General features: G+C 32.0%; 1 protein-coding gene across 1 annotated transcript; it reads left to right on the top strand.

Annotated features, from left to right (window-relative positions):
- Nucleotides 1-575: 575 nt before the first annotated feature.
- On the top strand, nt 576-17,814 carry LOC108910917 (UDP-glucose:glycoprotein glucosyltransferase). Its single transcript, XM_018715678.1, has 20 exons — nt 576-687; nt 793-1,016; nt 1,077-1,306; nt 1,369-1,557; nt 1,612-1,784; nt 1,840-2,035; nt 2,093-2,527; nt 6,802-7,114; nt 7,170-7,684; nt 8,168-8,359; nt 8,412-8,658; nt 8,719-9,004; nt 11,396-11,605; nt 11,671-11,895; nt 11,950-12,117; nt 16,470-16,641; nt 16,696-16,878; nt 16,934-17,326; nt 17,390-17,549; nt 17,698-17,814. The coding sequence occupies exons 2-20, from the start codon at nt 794-796 to the stop codon at nt 17,724-17,726; spliced, it is 4,539 nt and encodes a 1,512-aa protein (XP_018571194.1). The 5' UTR covers nt 576-687; nt 793; the 3' UTR covers nt 17,727-17,814.
- The last annotated feature ends 2,113 nt before the right edge of the window (nt 17,815-19,927 follow it).

Below are 19,927 nucleotides of genomic sequence, written 5' to 3'. Positions count from 1 at the left end.
TGTATCAATCATTGAAAGTAAAATTCCTAAAATTAAAAAATTTAAAGAATAAATACCTTTTTCCTTTTACAATTATTTTGTGCAGTGTACAGGTAGATATGTGGTACAGGTATTTTCATGGTATCTTCAAATGTACACAATTGAAGCAATAATGGGTTAATATAATATGTATGAGAGATGTGTGATTCATTAACTGGTAATTTGTGGATTCATGGGAATATTGGAATTATTGGAAACATAACTTACAGTATTAACAAACATCACGCATTATACAAAAACAAGAAACATAACCTAAATTAAATTCAAATTTTGAGATAAATTGAGTGCCAAGTGCGCAGTTTTTTGTTTTCGAGTTGTCTGTATCTGATTGGTTCTCATTTGACATAACAATCATGAAGATTTGTTGATTTGTCTGTTCTATAGATACAGTCAAGTACACTTGAGTGTAAAATAAAGAAAGATAAATGCTACGAGAGCCGCTAAACATCACAATAAAAAGAGACAGCAAATATACGTATATTTACAAAACCAAAATCAAAAAGTGTATTGAAATTACAAATAAACAGCTAAGTAGATTCCAAACATTAATATGATTCTGTAATTTTTGTGATATTTAAAAAACTTAAGTATAAAATAAATACTGTAGTGTTACAGTAAAAGTTAGTTTTAAGTTATATATTAGATAAGGTAAAGTACATTATTTTATTTACTCATACCCGGCTTGTTAGGTTATGTGTTTCAATTTTTCATTTTATAAATTTCGTTTTTTAACATAAATTCTGTTTTTTTCAGAATGAGGTTGTTAATAATCTGCAGTATATATTTTTGTTTATTTATACGTAATGTAGAACTAAAAACTAAAAAATCTAAATCAGTGACTACATTATTAGAAGCAAAATGGGAAGTTACCCCATTAGTCCTAGAGGTAGCGGAATACTTAGCTGATGAAAGTTTGGATTTTTATTGGAACTTTATTGATTCCATCAGCTCGTTGAATCCTCCATTAGCGACGATAGGTAATTATAATAATAATTAGTTTTTCAAATAGCCAAGTTATGTTTATCCGTATGTTTTAGAAAATGATAGAGAGCGATACAGTAAAGTTATGGATCACGCGTCTCGACTAATCACATCATCACAATTAGGTCTATTAAAATTAGGATTATCAATGCATATTTACTCACCCAAGGTACAAATGTATGAGCAAATAGCTCACGAAAGGAATTTACCGTCTTGTCCCACAGTTGCCGATGTTAAAGGAATTTTAACTTGTGATATAGCAGAATTAAAAAGATTAATAAAGAATGTGAGTAGTAATAGTAGTAGTGAGATTAACTTATTGATAATTATTTTGTATAATTTTTTTAGCCTTCTGGTATAGAAAGAACATTGGATTTGTATAGAGTAGATCATCATTATCCAGGGTCAGCTAATAGGTCACTCGCTGTGGCTCTTTATGGAGAACTAGGCACTGAAAGTTTCGCTAAATTTCATGCTTTACTTAAAGAAGAAGCTGTAGCTGGAAATATTGATTATGTTGTTCGATACAGTGTTAATGTAATAATACCTACTCACATTTTTTTGCCTGGAATTATTTTATATGTTTTTTAGAACAAGGAAAATAAACGGCTGCGCTTGTCAGGGTACGGAGTAGAACTTCAGATGAAATCGACTGAATATAAATCACAAGATGATACTCAACTACACGACGATCCAAGTTCTGAGGAATCTTCCCAGGAAGACGAAGATACTGAAATTGAAGGTTTCAACTTTGCAAAAATAAAGTAATTATGTGTTTAATTCTATTAAATACGATTATTAACACTTTAAATACTTTAGGCAAATATTCCCAGAACTGAAGAACAATTTGGATAAGTTTAAATCACATCTTGAAGAAATGTCGAACGAATTGGCACCATTAAAAGTATGGCAGTTCCAGGATTTAAGCGTACAAGCTGCGGAGAGAATTATGAGTGCTCCTAAGGACGAAGCTTTAAAAGTGTTTATCAATATTGCTCAGAACTTTCCAATGCAGGTATTTCTTTTAATACATAATAATTATTAGATCTTTAAGGAGTTTTACTTCGTATAGGCGAAAGGTTTGGCGAAGACAGTGGTAAATCCCGAGTTAAAACGAGAAATGAAGAAAAATTCCGATATATTTGCATCCACCTTAAACCTCCAACCTTCGGACACAGCTCTATTCATCAATGGAATGTTTTACGATATTGATTTAATAGACGTATACGGAATATTAGAGGTTCTCCGCAACGAGCTGAGGTCGATGGAGGGACTCCACAACATCGGGATAACTAATAAGAGAATGTCATCGTTACTAGCTTTGGATTTTGGCGATGATAGTGACTCTCAGGAATTCGCTATTGACATTAGAGATTCAGCGATTAATTGGGTAAACGACATAGAGCAGGATTCTAAGTACGGGAGGTGGTCCAGTAGCCTTATGGAATTGCTGAGGCCTACCTTTCCGGGAATGATGCGCCAAGTTAGACGAAATTTGTATAATTTGGTGAGTAAGAAGAATTATTTACATTGTTATTAATATACACCGGTCTCGGAATCTATTTAGTACAGTCATTGAAGCTTTTCACCTCCGAATTCTTTGAAACTGAACCGATTGACTTGAAATTTGGCAGACAGTTAGAGAAAAGGTTAATAAACATTAGTGGCATAGCGCTGATTGACACTTCCACCCTGTTGTTTTTCAAAAATAACGCTGGAAAGCGATAGCGATTCAAATCTTGAGCAAAAAATATTCGAAGAATTTTTTCGAGAAATCAATAGTTTTTTAGTTATTGACAATTGAAAACTTGTAATTTTGAGTGAAAAAAAAACTCTTTTTCAAAGTATTTTTCGCGAATAACTAAAAAACTACGCATTTTATTAAAAAAAGTGTAATGAACAAAAATGTAGCTTATGAATAAACAAAGAAAATCGTTTTTTAAAAAGTGTTGTACGTCCTATACAAAGCGAAATATGGTTAGTGGAAGGGGACTTGTTTTGGGGGAAATACTCAAATCGATGGATTCAACGTCAAATAACGGCAAAAGCATTAATTGTACGTGTATAACGCTCCTGGAGTTTTTTGTAGTACTCAAAAAGTCCTTCAAAATGAGCACTTATAAAAGTTAATTAGAGCAAAATTGAAGGAGTTATCGTCAAAAACAGATGGGTTGCTCATATTTTTTAAGAGAAAATGAGCAGTAAACGCTGTACCATTCATTTCCATAAGAATTTTAAAAAATCGTAGACCCTTTACAATTAGTTTTGTTTTCGTGTTTTTCATACGATCCTGAAGTTAGACTGGTTTAGAATGCATATTTTTTTATGTACGGTAAAAGTTGAAAACGTATTTTTCATTATTAAAAAAAAATTGCCTTATTTATATAATAACTCTGAAACTATGAAAAATACGTAAAAAATGATAGACAACAAAAATGTAGCTTTTTTTAACAAATATTTTGCTTTTTTTTATTCCTATAGCATAAAAAATAAAAGAAATATCGCCACTTGAAGTATCCATTTTAGTGAAAAAACTACCTGTCTCGAGCCCTTCGATCCCTTCCCTTTAGAAAACGAAGAACTTAAAAGGTTTTATATGCAAATGATCTTACAGCTCTTGAAATTATCTTTAAAATGCTTTTTTGTAGGATACTATAGCTTCAAAATTAACTGAGTTATGGTAAAAAACCAATGACATTTTTTCAGAGCAAAATAGGCTTTCTCATTTTTGGAGCAAAATGTTAGGATTTAAGTGCGCGTCAGCGTTTATAAAAGTTTATATGCAGCATAGCAATTTTTTTTATGATTGATTATATTTAAAAATCGATTATAATAAATATATTTTACATTAATATTGGTAAAAGGGTAGTTTATAAGAGTTGAAAATGGCAAAAGTAAAATATTCTTTCATAAACAATATAAGGGAATTTTTATTTTAAATTATTGCGCAATTATAGCATACCAAGATTTAAAACGTAATTTTTTATCATTTATTTAGCACAGAGATGATTATAAAAGTTGAATAGTGTTATGAGATACAAATTCTTTCATAAGCAATGAGGGAATTTTTATTTTAAATAATTGCACCTTTATAGCATTCCAAGCTTTTAAAAAGTAATTTTTCATAATTTTTGTCAATACAGGGGTGGTTTTTAGGGGTTGAAAGGGAAAAATTATTTTATTAGCTATAAGGTAACTTTTATTTTAAATAATTGCACGATTTAATCATTCCAAATCTTTAAAAAGTAACTTTTTATCATTATTTTTTACATAGGGGTAGTTTTTAAGGGTTAAATAAAGGGTCGAAAAGATCAAATATATCATAAAACATGTTTGAGAGCATGGAACATTATTTAATCTTTGTGCTTGAACAAGATTTTTTATCAATAAAATGCTTATAACTTAATTTTTTCAATTTTTTATCACAGATGTAGTTTTTACCCCTAAAAAACAAAAATGTCACTTTGAACTTGACCCTAAGATGAGCCTTATTCTAAATTTTCATGCAAATCCAAGCAGTTTCAAAGAATTCGGAGGTTACAGCGGATTTTCAGCTTCAATGACTGTACTAATTGTCAATACACAGATGTTCAGGCACAACCAGATTATGCTGCCAATTTACAATTGTTTTTTCAGTTCTAGGGATTTTTTATGTCGAAAATATCAAACTAGTTAATTATATTAAAACCGCTGTATCTTTTCCATCGTGTCACAAGCAATATTCATATGAATTAAAACGAAACATTCTAGTCACTGCTTTCATTTAATTGAAATTTCATCTTGACAATTCCCACAACTGGATATCTCCCAAATTTTATTATTGTTCTGTACACTCCAAATATGATTGATTTATACAACAAATACTGAAAGAAATGTCCTGAGTATGTGTATGAAATTCTTGACTTTTGAATAACTTTGACAATTCATCTAATATTCAGATAAATTGCACAGAAAGACTTTTATATCTAAGTTTTTTATTTAACATTCCAACATAGTTAATTTTTCACACCCCAAAGTAACTTAAACAAAAATTATGTTCTTTAAGGACAATTATTTTAACAGTACAACAAATTAAACTGGAACATTACTTTTAAAATTACAAAAGATTTTTATTTTTCTGTCTAGACTCTTTCGTAACAGATATCTGACTGTGTAAATATACTTGTGGCAATATATTTGTAATATTTATAAGTACTATAGAGATTAGTCGGTTTGTTAAAATTGTGTTGTAACTTATATACTCCATAAAATAGTAGGCAATGACTCATTTTCAAGATGTATATCCAAAGATTGTTAAATATGGAACAACAAATAGATGTTTTTAATTAATGATATGGTGAGAAACATGTACTCCATGGTCTATATACCTGATGAACGATACCTATTTATTAGATATTGGGGGTGTAATTCAATGTCAGCCAGGATATATAGTTCGTAGTGTAGTTGTTTCCATAATATCAATAGTTACAAAGCTTATTCCACCTACAGATTAGTAGGTCATTTTGTGTCAATAGCTACATGTTCCAGTAGACATAAAGTATCAATGACATTTAAATGTATGACATTTGCCATATACACTAGGCTATATCTCACAAATTCTCAAAACATGTAGGTACTTAGGTAGGTCGATTTTGGTAAAAATTAGATTATCCTTGCAAATTTAAGCTCACTTTGGTATATACAACAGGTAGGTAGGTACTTTCTTATTTGTACTAAAGTATGTATTCAGCAATTCTCTCTCAGGCAAAGATTTACTACTGCCTCAGTTTACTTTTTTCTACAATTTATTCGTTCGCACCACTTTGGTTAAAAGAACAAATGGTCTCTGTGAAAAATCTACTTACATATTGCTGTAAGACTAACCAATATAAAATCAGTAAAACTGCTAATTACTAAAGGTACAAACATCACAGACAAATGAGAGGCACCACCCGGTATAAGTGGTTCTATTATAACCCCACTCTTGTATTGAGGTTCTACATTAGTTGTTTTTCTTGTTATATTTGTGATTAATTGTCTTAATTTAAAAGTTATTTTGTGCCACGTAAGTTTTTAGAGACTCGTTATCTTTGACAATAACTGCAGCAGGTTTGATGTAAGGCAAAATAAATGTAAACCATTTTTCAAATCTACTGTCCATTGTTCTCATGGTAATCTGATCGTCACCACTTAAACACATTTGAACCATTATCTAATCGCAATCTGCATTCACTTACCTTTGATCCCATAGAAAAACTTTCTAAAAATGTTGCTCATCCGCTGTTGATATTTAAATCTTGCTAAACCTTGTAGAGTGTATGTCCGTCATTTATCCATGTTTCGTTGAGATAATTTATTTTTGTTTTTGTTGACGACACTAGTAATTCATACATAGTACACAGTAAAAGCAGGACCATCTATGCTTATAACACTCAGCTAGAAACCAAGACAGATAAGCATTTCAAGAAAAGCCATGCAGTCTCAATTGGCTCTCTTTTTCTAGATAATAGAAGTGATGTATTGTAACAATAGAATGTTACTAGTGTAGGCCTAAGCTGAACATATTATTGGAACACTATGAGAAATGAACAGCACATTACAAATTTCATGCAAAAAATATTCAAAATGATTGAAGTAGTAAAACTCATTAATCCTTTTTTTAATTATGCCACTACCTGCTATTTTGGTTCTGGAATATAGTAAATAAGATGAGCATCTAAAACAGTAAAATATTTTCTCAAAAAATTATAGTTATTATAATCGAAATTGTATTAATTTTGTCAAAAACTATATTCTTTCTAGATACTTATTATTGACCCAACTGACCCTTCGATAAAAGATGTCCTGAAGCTAATAGAATCATTTGTAGTACACACTGCCCCCATAAGGGTTGGTATAGTTTTCAAAGTAAATGATACAACTACTTTGAATGGTCTGCAAGATGCTGGCATTGCCATGCAGTGCGCGCTAAATTATGTAATGCAGAAAAAAGACGGACCTGCCGCTCTTAGTTTAGTCAGTGCCATATTAGGAAGAGCTAGTGAAAAAGTCACGGTGAAAGATGTCAAGGAACAACTTAAAAAGCAGTATGGGGAAGATCCTGAAGATATTTTAGGTATTCTCAGTGTTTTTATTTATCTAAATTGTGTAAAAATTAATAATTTGTTTAGGTGAAGATTCCGACTATGATTTCGGCAGACAGTTGTCGTCGGATTTTATAGAAAGAACGGGGTTACACACGTTTCCGCAGGTGCTAATGAATGGCGTCCCCTTACCTCAAAACCAAGTAAACACGGATGATTTCGAAGAAGCCATCTTACAAGAAGTCATGTCTCAAACTCCCAAGTTCCAGAAAGCAATATACCGGGGGAAATTGTCGGATACAGACGACGTAACCGATTACATAATGAACCAACCCAACGTTATGCCACGGCTGAACGATAGAATCCTCAACAAAGAAAAGTCTTTTTATCTGGACATGACCGGCTCTGCTAATAGCATAAATAACGTACAAACTCTGCTGAAGCTTAGCCCTAGGGATATGACAGCGACTGCTGTGGATAACTTGAAATACTTTACCGTCGCTAAGAAAGGCAAGCTGTATCACACTATGACTTATTGGATCGTTGGTGATTTGAACTGTGTAAAGTCTAGGACACTGCTACTGGAGGCCTTGGAACATTTGGTGAGTGACATCAGAATTAAAATGCATTCATTTGTCGTTATTATTTTTTTCTTACTTTTTTTTTATCGTACTTTATTTCCTGAATTTAATACTTTTTCTCAAATTTTCGTTCAATATATTTGACAGTGTCTAGTTTTATCAATTTTCTCAATATCTTTTTTTATTTTTGTTGTTGTGACAGGCTGCCCAGTTACCCGCAGCACTCTTTTATGATCTATTGTGTTAGAGTTATTTTAAAACAGGATCACGCTTCGTGCGAAAGCAAGCACTAGTCTGACGGATTTATTGTGTGTGATGCGTATATATATTTTATTATTTCACTTGATTTATGCAATTTGAAACAGGTTTTAAATTTGAGTAAAGCTTAGGACGGAGTAGCCAATCGTGAATGTTGTGGGCTTAATAATTTAAGTGATACTGACCTCTTTCTAAAAATGATTTAAAATAATCGAGCCATGTTATATTCATAATTTATGTTTTTAGAAATCTGAGAGTGACGTAAGAGTCAGCTTCTTGCCAAACGTAAATGGAGATAAAAGTAATCTATTGAACAAAATTGTATTAGCCGCCCAGCAAGAGTTGCCTCCAGAAAAATCGCTGAATTTAGTTTTGTCTCTTTTGAGAGACGACAAAGCGGCAAAGCAACTGGAAAATGGCGAAAAGTTGGACATACCCGTGAGTGATAATCAAACATGAAGTACGTAAAAATAATATAATTTTTCGACAGGTCGAAGTATCTTCCAAAACCAACGCCCAGGAGCTCAACTTGAAGATGTTACGAGTATACAGCCAGAAAGTTCTAAACTTTAAAGAAAGCGAAAGAGCCGTGGTAGCCAACGGAAGAGTTTTAGGCCCCTTAGAAAATAATGAGAGCTTCTCTAGTGAAGACTTTAATCTTTTGGAGAGATTCAGTTCCACCGTATATTTGGAAAAAATTAACGGTGCCCTTGAGAAAAATAGCGATGAAGAAGACGGTGAGCTCTCGTTAGCCGAACTATAATTTGTTTTTAATACATACTTCGTACCATTTTCAGATATTTCCAGTAATACGCTACTGAAAATAGTGTCGCTTTTGGTCTCAAGGCCGCAGACGAGGTCACGATTCGACATCAACTTCGGAGGAGACGAATATTCGGTAGTGAAAATACCTGCTGCACATCCTGATCAAGTAGCTTTCGATATAGTAGCGGTAGTCGATCCGGTTTCGAGAGGAGCACAGAAACTGGGGCCCATTCTGCAGGTACTGCAGGAGGTGTTGAACTGCGATATAAGAGTGTTCTTGAATTGCGTCGAGAAGAACAGCGATATGCCAGTGAAAAGGTAGGAATAATTAAGTGTGTGATTTTATATTAAATTTCCTTGATAACAATATTCTGCTAATCTAAAATCAATCTTTGTTTCATGTAGTTAGGACTGTATGTACATTATACAGTGTGATCCATTTAGTAGCAAGACACTAAAATATTTTTGGAATTCACGATTCAAATAATAATTATTTTTTATATAAATAGTGGCTTCTTTGATATACTTCAAGGTGTAAACCAATCTGGGAACCCGGGTAAACCTTAGTTTAGATTGCTGACATCGTAAAGATATTGTACCGAAATTCCTTTATTTAACACAATTTTTTTACACAAGAGTTTACAACTTTGACAATTGAGAATCACAAATAACAACTTAACCTCAAAAAAAACTTCCGTTTGTATATTTTTCTTTGTTTCTCTAACTTTCCATGGGTCTCCAAGATCAGTATAGCACAATTTCTAAACAGAAACATGACAGAAAAAAACAGAACATATTTTAGAAACATCAGGAAATAGATAAATAAACAAATGTAAACCAAAGCACACTAGGCCAAATTTCGCTACACTAAAGGCAGTGTAATCAACACATGAAATTCGGTTTTGTCCACTGTTTCAAAATGCAAATGTCAAAAGTAGCATCACTAAAACTTCAATATCTCTGTAAGTAACTGTTGAAAGGTCATGAAACTTTGACACGTTTCTTTTGAAGGTTAGTGCTTTTGATTTGTGGCGCCATCTGTGGGTTAGTCCCGGGACTTTTTGACTGATATGTTACGTGCAAAATTTGTTTTTTTCTCACAAAATTTAATTTTTCTTATAATATTATTAAGTTTAAAAATTAAATGTAAATATCAAATCAAAGTTTAACCTGTTTACGCCTGAAGGGACGTATTTTTTTTTTTCATTTTTCAACGGCTGCAATGACAAAAAAGATCGTGAAAAAGTTTAAAAATTCCTCGAAAAATACAGCTGGAAGTCACTATATGGTGTTTTTCCAAAAAAGTTCGAAATTTTTCAATTAAAATTCTTTCATCCAAACATTTTTTTTGGAGGTCTTAACGACAAAAATGCCGGTTCAAAGGAAAAAAAACCTCAACATTTTTAGGAATTTTTTTCTTGAAAATGGGGTTTCCGACAAAATTTATAGAAAAAAAATTTCTTAAAATTATGCAAATATGCTCAAATTTTTTCACAATTTGAGACGTTTCTACTTTTTTGAAATTTGGCCGTTTTTTGGAAAGTCCAAAAATAATTCCAAAAATTCTGAAAAAAGTGTATTCTCTAATGAATTTCAAGAATTTTTTTGTTCTATAAAATTTTTTCTGAAACCCCATCATTGTCGTGGAAAATTTTTTTTTACGAATATTTGATTCAAATTTCATCGGATTTAGGAAAAAACATGGTTTATGTAATGAAATTTCAATTTCTTGGCTTGAATGTGCAGTTAGGCTTAAAATGTACTGGCTAATTTAATATTGTATCCCGAAAATTATAAAAAAATTTTTTTTATCGAATGTGCCAGCTTTTCATTTCTCCTGTTTGCCGTATCTAATTGATGCATTGCCCAACTCTTACCAACGCAACGTGTAAGTCGATGAACGAAAGAGTCAGGTTTTTTTTTGTTTTTTATGTAAACTTTTTTTATTGTTTTTTTTTGTAATTTTATTATATTTTATTTTTATTACAATAAATAGTAATACATACGCTCACATTTTTTCAGAATTTTTGGAATTATTTTTGGATTTTTCAAAAAACGGCCAAATTTGAAAAATGTAGATGTCTCAAAAAAATTGTGAAAAAATTTGAGTACTTATATTCTTTGCATAATTTTAACAACTTTTTGTTCTATAAAATTTTTTTTGGAAACCACCATTTTCAAGAAAAAATTCCTAAAACTTTTGAGCTTTTTTTCCTTTGCACCGGCAGTATGGTCGCTAAGACCTCAAAAAAATTTTTTTGAATGCATGCATCTTGAAGTTTAGGGTCGTATGCCACAATATTTTCACTCCACTTATAAATCCTTATCTGATTTCGATTCAAAATTCCAGTTTGAAAAAAATTTTAAGTGAAAAATTCGAACTTTTTTGGAAAAATACCATGTAGTGACTTCCAGCTGCATTTTTCGAGGAATCTGATCACAGATTCTGAAAGTTGCGCTGATTTTACGTCGGATACAGTAATTTTTAAATTTTTTTACAATCTTTTTTGTCATTGCAGCCGTTAAAAAATGAAAAAAAATACGACCCTTCAGACGATAATGGATTAAATAGGTACAGCTAACAAGAAAGTTTAACATTGAAGATTTTTAAAATAATTCGCAAATATCTAAAAAAATGTGTGGGCATGACCATGAAAAACATTAGTATACAGAGTATAATAAAATTTTTCATTAAGACACTATTTTCAGTTTTTATCGGTTTGTTTTGGAACCTGAGGTACAGTTCAGCGATGACGGCAAACAACTTCCCGGTCCCATAGCAAGGTTTAATAACATGCCGACCTCCCCACTTTTAACTCAGAACTATCACGTTCCCGAGAACTGGTTGGTAGAGGTTGTGAGATCCGTTTATGATTTGGATAATATTCGGTTAGAGAACGTAGACAGCAATGTACACAGGTAATATAGAAAATGTTTGAGAGAGAATTCGTAATTTCGTCGATGGAAACGGTCATTTTTTTTAGCGAGTACGAATTAGAGCACCTTCTTCTCGAGGGCCACTGTTTCGAGCAGAATACGGGAAGCCCACCCAGAGGTTTACAAATAACTTTGGGTACGGAGAGCAGGCCCGTTATCATGGACACCATCGTCATGGCTAATCTTGGGTATTTCCAACTGAAAGCTAACCCGGGCGCTTGGATCCTCCGTTTGAGGCAAGGCAGAAGCGCAGACATCTACGACATAGTCAGGTAAGCGTTGAACTTACTAAAAAGAAATTGTTTAAACGTATTCGTTCCTTGTAGTCACGACGGCACGGACAGCCCGGCGAATTCAAGTGATATTAAGGTACTTCTAAGTTCCCTGAGGTCTCACATAGTCAAATTGAGGGTCCAGAAGAAGCCGGACAAGTTAAATGTGGATTTGTTGGCCGAGGATGACACGAACTCTGGAATTTGGAATTCGATAACGAGGTAAGGGTAGCGGTTGGCTTTTTCTAGACATTTGCATGATGTTTAATTTTAATTTTGCATGCTCACCAATAAGAATGCTCAGGTAAATACATTTTTCATCAGAAGTAGAGTTTTTCCGGTAGTTCTGCCATGGCCTATGTACCAGGTTGCAGACTTATATTGCACTTCCCTTAGCTGGGAATCTTTGACCTTCCCCTGTTGTTCTGGGACTAGGATCTGTGGGAGGGGTTCTGATAGCGGGTTTACCCCACAAAGCCTAGCCCGAGAACAAGGATAGATCAAAGATTCCTATCTGAAGCTAAGAAGTGCAATGTAAGTCTGTAACTGGCAGCAATCGGACACATAGGCTATAGTACAACAACTCAAAAAAAGAATAATAAAAGCACTACCACCCACATTATAAACTCTCAAAACATTAAAATTTTCTGTAAATGATAGAAACCTGTACAGTGCATCCTGTTTTACATTCGCCTTTACCACTTTTTGAGGGAAATCTTTGAAGTTATAGTCAAAATAAATATAGTTTTTATATTTCAGATGACCTCTGGTTAGTGGCTATCTTAATGTGGTTTATGTAATTTTTAAATAATTGTTACTATTTTTGACTTACAGACAAAATTACAGTTAGGTTGTAGTTGGCCATGGCCTAGCTAAAAAGAGAGTATTCTGCGCTTTGAAAACAACAAAATTGTTAATATAGACAAATGCCTTTTCAGAAATATGTATTTTATTAACGCTCACATAATTTTTCTCCATTATAAATGTATTATTAAGATAATTCAAATAAATTCAAACATTTTTTTTCTTAAAAAATTATAACAAATGAAGTCGAACCAAAGAAACTAATAATCTAACTATACAAAAGATATCTAACCTCACAAATAAGGTTCCTAATTGTTGATGTTGCAGGTAACTATATACTCTATCGGGTACATACCTCAACTAGCATTGAATTATAAGAGCAATATCAAGTAAATACTGAAAATTAATAATTTTCCAAAATAAAAATTAAAAATGATGTCTAAATATTATAAAATACAGGTCATTACAAATTAGTAGGTCAACCCCTTAACCACATATTCTATGAACTAAAATAATGTGACTTTTCTTATGTCATTCTTCATTTCGGAGCCCTATTTTCAAAATATAGTGTGGCAAAATTAAAATTTAAAAAATGATTTTTATTGATAACTCTGGTGATTGTAGAGATATTTATTTAAAATTTAGCACATATTTTGTTCTCAAGTCGGCACACTTTTTGTGTAATTTTGGTTTAAAATATCAAAGCATGAACAGACGAGAGAGGGGTTGCACTGCCCATGGATCCTTTATTTTTTTTGAGTATGCCTATGCTTTCCGAATATTTTTTTTAGATAAAGCAGCGTTTTATCCTATTTTTTTTGTCACTTTTGTAAGATTTTGATTTGGGTATTCATTTACGAGATATTGTAACATTTTTGGATACGTGACATCGATTTAGTTGACGTTAGACTTTATTTTTTGGGGCTATATGAATTATTTGAGTCATCTAATTTATTTCAATTTACAAAATAAAATGGAAATGATCATCATCATGATCAACGAATTTAATTTGAGCTAAAATCTAACATATCTAAAAAAATTGCAAATCTCGCACAGCAAGCCCAATCAAAATATGTGGTTTCTGCCTAAAAGGCTCTATACCTTGTACAATTCGTTTTTTTAACTGTTGTTTAGTTGGCAATGGTATCATATAAAAGAAATTTTTCATAAAATCCCAAAAATTAACGTCTAACGTTGACTAAATTGATATTGCTAATCCAAAAAAGTTACAATATCTCATAAACGAGGCTCCAAATAGAAATTGTTTTGTGCATGCAAGATAGACAGTAAAAAAAAGTCAGCAACCCAGTCGAACAAACACGGTCACTTTGTTTGTAATATTGTCATTCTTGACATTAATTAAAAAAATACAGTCCACATTTGTTTGATTTGTATAAAGAATCATAAGAAAAAAGTGATATTTGTTCACAACCAAGTCATACAGGGCTTACAGAAATCTTACAAGAGTGAAAAAAATAGAATATATCACCGCTTTATCTAAAAAAAAATATTCGGAAAACATTGGGTACTCTAAAAAAAAAAAATTGGGTGTCCATGGGTATTGCAACCCCCCTCCCCTCCGTTCGTGCTTTGATATTTTAAATCAAAATTATACAAAAAGTGTGCCCACTTAAAATCAAAATATATGCAAAATACTCTACAATCACCGGAGTTATCAATAAAAATCAATTTTTAAATTTTAATTTTGACGCCCTGTATTTTGAAAATGGGTCTCTGAAATGAAAGGTGGCATAGGAAAAGTCCCATTATTTTAGTCCAAAGAATATGCGGTTAACTGCTTGACCTACTAATTTGTAACACGCTGTTAAATAATTTCAAAAAAATTTAAAATACCCTTTATTTTTGTTCAACATCACCATTGACAAAAACCAAAATGTCAAAATATATAGAAATAGTAAGATCTTTCTTAGAAAACTATTTTTATTTGTTGATCTTTGCCGACGATGATTTTAGAACAAAAATACAATATACAGGGTGTTCGTATATGTGCGAAATATTTTAGGGGGTGGTTGCTGAAGTTATTTTGTGAAAAAAAGTTCATATAAACGTAGGTCAAAATATGCTTCATTTCCGAGATACAGAGCGTTTAAATTTTAATTTTTTATTTATTTTCATTAATTATTTCAGAGTTTTAAAAATATTGACTCGAAATTTGAAAAACACTTTGGAGGGATAAATGTGCTTATTTTGGGGTGATACGAATATTTCCACTTGCACCAGTGGCATTCGTGCGAGAATACCACAACCTTTTTTAATAAGAAAAATGGTATGCTACTGAGTTTTTCCCGTTTTGATATCTTCTTAGAAATCCGCCATCAATTCTGATTGGAATTGATCCCTTCAATTTTTTTCGTAGGATGCACCGTTTTTGAAAAAAAAAAAATAAAACATTTTATTGTAGGTTTTGTTAATATTTTATTTAAAGTAATAATGCAATTCAACATTGAAAATAAAAAGTTGATATGAATGTGGGTAAAAAATTCTTCAATTTCGAGATACAGGATGTTCAAATTTTAATCTTTATTTGATGTCTTGAATATTTCATAATGTTTTATTATCTAGTTCAGTAACATTAAACCAAAACAATAACACAAAACAGTAATAAAAATATTTTTTAATAGTCGCAAACCTACAACAGAGGTTGAAAATTACCTCCCTCACAAATGATAGAAAAGTCGACTCTTCGCCTCATTGAATATTCGCTGAAATATTCCTACTGTATTTCTTATTGTCTCGCAGCCGGCTGTAATTTGATTCCTCAGGTCTTCAACATTTTCAACAACAAATTTCAAATACCTCGATTTTTTAGTATTTGGTTAATACTGTTTGACTTAATTTGTTAAGCATTTTTAGTCAAAAGATTTTTTATTTATTTGAATTAACTAAATACATTTAAAAAAGAATAAAAATATGAGAGGTATGTAACCACTTTTTCAGTTGCTATAATTTTGTAGTTCATAGTCCGATACAAACTATATCCAATAAATTTACTAGAGATGGGCACTTTTCGGAAAAGTGTGTTACGGACATGTCGGGAAAAGTACTTTTGACCTTGAATCTAATAAGGCATCTGAGTGCAAAGCAAAAGCAAAATATTACTTTTATTCTAATGAATATGTCGATATATTTTACTTATTACCTACCTTTAGACTTTTTTATGAACTGGTTTCTAATTTTCTCCGGACAGCCAATACACTTATTTAAATGTTTTTCCATCCTACTCGAATTCTTAAAAATTGTTTTTGAGCAGAAGTTACATTTATAATGATTTTTACTCAATTCAGAAAAATATAACCAAACTGTTGATTTTGGCGTCATACTTCATTTATAAACTCTTTGTGTATTAAATATTAAATTAAGAATCAACTGATTATTACTTACTAATCATTAACTTTGCCAAAAATAATAAGATATGGACATATAAATAAAAGAGGTTATATTTTTAAAATGTCAGTTTCAGTTAAACAATTACCAACAAAATTACAAGAAAATGGCTAAATATCTTTAATTTTACATGTACTAACCTCAAACATTTTTTGCGGGAATTATGAATGCAACAAATAATTCCGCTCATGTGCATACAACTTTTCAATCTTGAAAACTGCCCTCAGGGCATGTCCACTTTTCACGACATGTCCGATGGACATGTTTAGCTGACATGTCCGCGGCACATCTCTAAAATTTACTGAGAATTAAAAAACAGTTATATTAGGTATTTTACAAATGTTTCTAAAAGTGTAACCTTGCAGTTCCTTCACCGGCAATGAAGAGGAAACAGATGAAAAACTTAACATATTCTCTTTGGCCTCTGGTCATCTGTACGAACGGTTCCTTAGAATCATGATGTTGTCGGTGCTCAAACACACTAAAACACCTGTGAAATTTTGGTTTTTAAAAAATTATCTGTCGCCTCAGATCAAGGTAAAATCTTTTCAGTATTTGTGATGTATTTTTCCTTAAAAGTAAGCATTTTAGGACTTCTTACCTTATATGGCCAAAGAATACGGTTTTGAATACGAACTGGTCCAGTACAAATGGCCGAGGTGGTTGCACCAACAAACAGAAAAGCAACGCATAATCTGGGGTTATAAAATTCTCTTCTTAGACGTCCTTTTCCCTCTAGATGTAAAGAAGATAATTTTCGTCGATGCCGATCAGGTAAAAAACGTACAAACCGACACTCATACCTTTCATTAAACGTACAAAATTTTAGGTCGTTAGGGCAGATTTGAAAGAACTTCAGCAACTAGACTTAGGGGGAGCCCCTTATGGTTACACTCCCTTCTGCGAATCCCGCAGGGAAATGGACGGTTTCAGGTTCTGGAAACACGGTTATTGGAAGAACCACTTACAGGGCAGGCGCTACCACATCTCGGCCTTGTACGTGGTAGATTTGAGGAGGTTTAGGAGGATAGCAGCGGGCGATAGGTTGAGGGGGCAGTACCAAGCTCTCAGTCAGGACCCCAACAGTCTCTCTAATCTAGACCAAGACTTGCCGAATAACATGATACATCAAGTGGCGATTAAATCGTTGCCCCAGGAATGGCTGTGGTGCGAGACGTGGTGCGACGACTCTTCGAAGGAGATAGCTAAAACCATAGATTTGGTAAGAGAATAATGAAAAATTAAAAATAATGTTATGCGAGAATAACATATTTTTTGTATTTAGTGTAATAATCCAATGACGAAAGAAGCCAAGTTAACGGCAGCTGTAAGGATATTGCCCGAGTGGAAGGGATATGATGAAGAAATTCGAGAGTTGCAGAAAAAAATCGATTCTGGTTTATTAGATGCCGATCCAGCCGAAAATTCAGATGTAGATGAAAAAGGTAAAAACAAAACAAAACCTAGAAATCGCACATGATGACCAGTCGACTCAAACCTAGCATTTTTTTTCATCAACTGGTTATGCATGTGAGCTTTCCGTATATATTTATGTATTATACAATTTTTATTGATTACTTATTTCTTTTATAGAGAGGACTGATATACATTCGGAATTATGATAGGCAAATTCAATTTATGTACAAAGTTTTTTTTAATAATTTGTAAACTGTAATATATTTACACGTTTTTAAATTATAAGTATTCAAACTTACATCTAAATAAAATAAATAATTAGTAAATATTTTAATTTGTATTTTTTTAAGTTTATAATGTCATTCGACAGTTTTTGTTTTTGTCTATAATAATAAATAAATAAATATGACTGAATTATATATTTAGTACGAGTAAGGACTTATTGCTACACTCCAGTACCAAAACAGAAGGTAGTATTCATAAAAAAGTGTAAACCACAATGTTTTACTATTTCTTAATCTGATAAAATTATTTTGCATGGAAATTGTAATGTGCTGTTCATGTTGCACAGTGTACCGATAATATGTTCAGAGTGCGCGCGTGCACTTGGAACGTTACAAGTGCCCATTTCTATCTTTGCGTATCGTGTATAAAGAGAGAGATGACCAGCACTGCATAGTTTCATTTCTTGATTTGTCACTTTAGGCATTTCACTTCTTGTCATATGCGTGTAAGTGGGAAAAACGTTTTTCTTTTCAATATTTTCGTATTTTACGTATTCCATTTTTAAAAATGGAATTGTGTGCCAATATTAGTGGCTAATCTGTTAATAATCAGAGTAGTCATAAAGAAATAAATTTAACAGATCAAGAAGGTTGTATGATAACGATATATGAGTTATAGTCCAGTATACAACGGTAAAAATAGGGTGTTACCTCCGAATTCTTGACACATGCACCGTTTTTCATGAAAATTGGTGAGTAAGCTCATTTCACCCTCTTTTACAAAAGTTACATATCCATAATGTGTGCTTATTGTTTTTAGGGGGTGAAAACTACCCCTTGCAAAAAACGTAAAAACCATAGATTCAAGTGTTATGTCAATAGAATAAGCATTCTTTTATTAATAATAATTTTTGATTGTAGCAACATTTCAACCCTTAAAATCCACCCTTTATGAGGAAAAAAAACAAAAATTAGTTTTCGCGGCTTGTTTATGAAATAATACATGATTTATTGCAACGTTTCAACCCTTAAAAACAACCCTTAATGAGGAATTGAAGAATTTTTACCTGCTTCAAAACACTCAACGATACATTACTAAATTCAACGAGATTACTTAAAACTCGAAACTTAAATTATGTAATTAGTGTGTATTACGCCTCGGAAACTATCGGAAATTAAGCCATTTACACGATCCGACAATTTTCACTGAATAATACAATTCGTTTTTCCACAATAACTTTTTTAATTTTTAATATTTTTCATCGCTCCAAAAAGCAATTTGCAGGGAATTGCAAGAGCTACAAATCAACCTTTATAGTTGAAGGGTCTTGAACTATTCAATTTTGAGATTTTTAGATTTTAAGGGCTCAAAGAAGGTGGTCCTTACATGCAAATGCAAACTAAAAAACGTAATATCTCAGTAAATTTTTGCTCTACAGAAAAATTGAAAGAGCAAAAATATTATAGAAAAAGACTTAATTTTGAACTTTTGCATTTTTCACATATCTTGTTTAGTTTTTCAAGGGCATTTTTAGCATATTCCCCATCACCCAGGTGAAAATCCGAGATATACAAATTGGAGACTTTGTCGTCTACTTTCGGATGCCGTTTTCAGAATTTAAATCGGACCATTTTTGATAAATCGCCATGCTGTGCAAAAAAAGTCCCTAATTTGTTTACAGTGCAATTGTGCAGAAACTATGCATTGGACTGAAACCATCTTGCGCATGATTAAACTACATTTTATTATCTGTCATTTTCCGCAAGATTGTTTTTCCAGCTTCAAATTTGACGGTTATGAATTTTTGAAAAAAAGTCTATTTTAGAAGTTTTTCTGGATTTTCTCTGTAAAAAAAAAAGAACTGATCAGGCTGCACAAAAACCATTTTATAGGTTTTTTTCTTCCATCACTATTTCTCAAGATATTATAAAAAACCAAAAAAATTTAATTTATTTGCAGTTTTTATTGTTTAAAAAAAAATTGTTCACGACTTTGCTGGGGAAATCACTTGGGTTTTCATTTACTAAGTATTTTTGAAAAGGAAATACATGAAATTTGCTGTAATATTTAAGTGTAAAAACAGCCTCTTTTTTCGTTCTATTGGTTGGCCTATATGTGCTAAGCACAAAATGAATTTTTGTTACTAAAAACGAAATCGAATGAAACTAAATTGTAGTATGTC

The sequence above is a fragment of the Anoplophora glabripennis genome, unplaced genomic scaffold, assembly GCF_000390285.2.
Source record: "Anoplophora glabripennis isolate ALB-LARVAE unplaced genomic scaffold, Agla_2.0 scaffold24, whole genome shotgun sequence".
Classification (NCBI taxonomy): Eukaryota; Metazoa; Arthropoda; class Insecta; order Coleoptera; family Cerambycidae; genus Anoplophora; species Anoplophora glabripennis.
The sequence above is the reverse complement of the archived record's forward strand: the minus strand, read 5'-3'. Positions and strand labels throughout refer to the sequence as shown.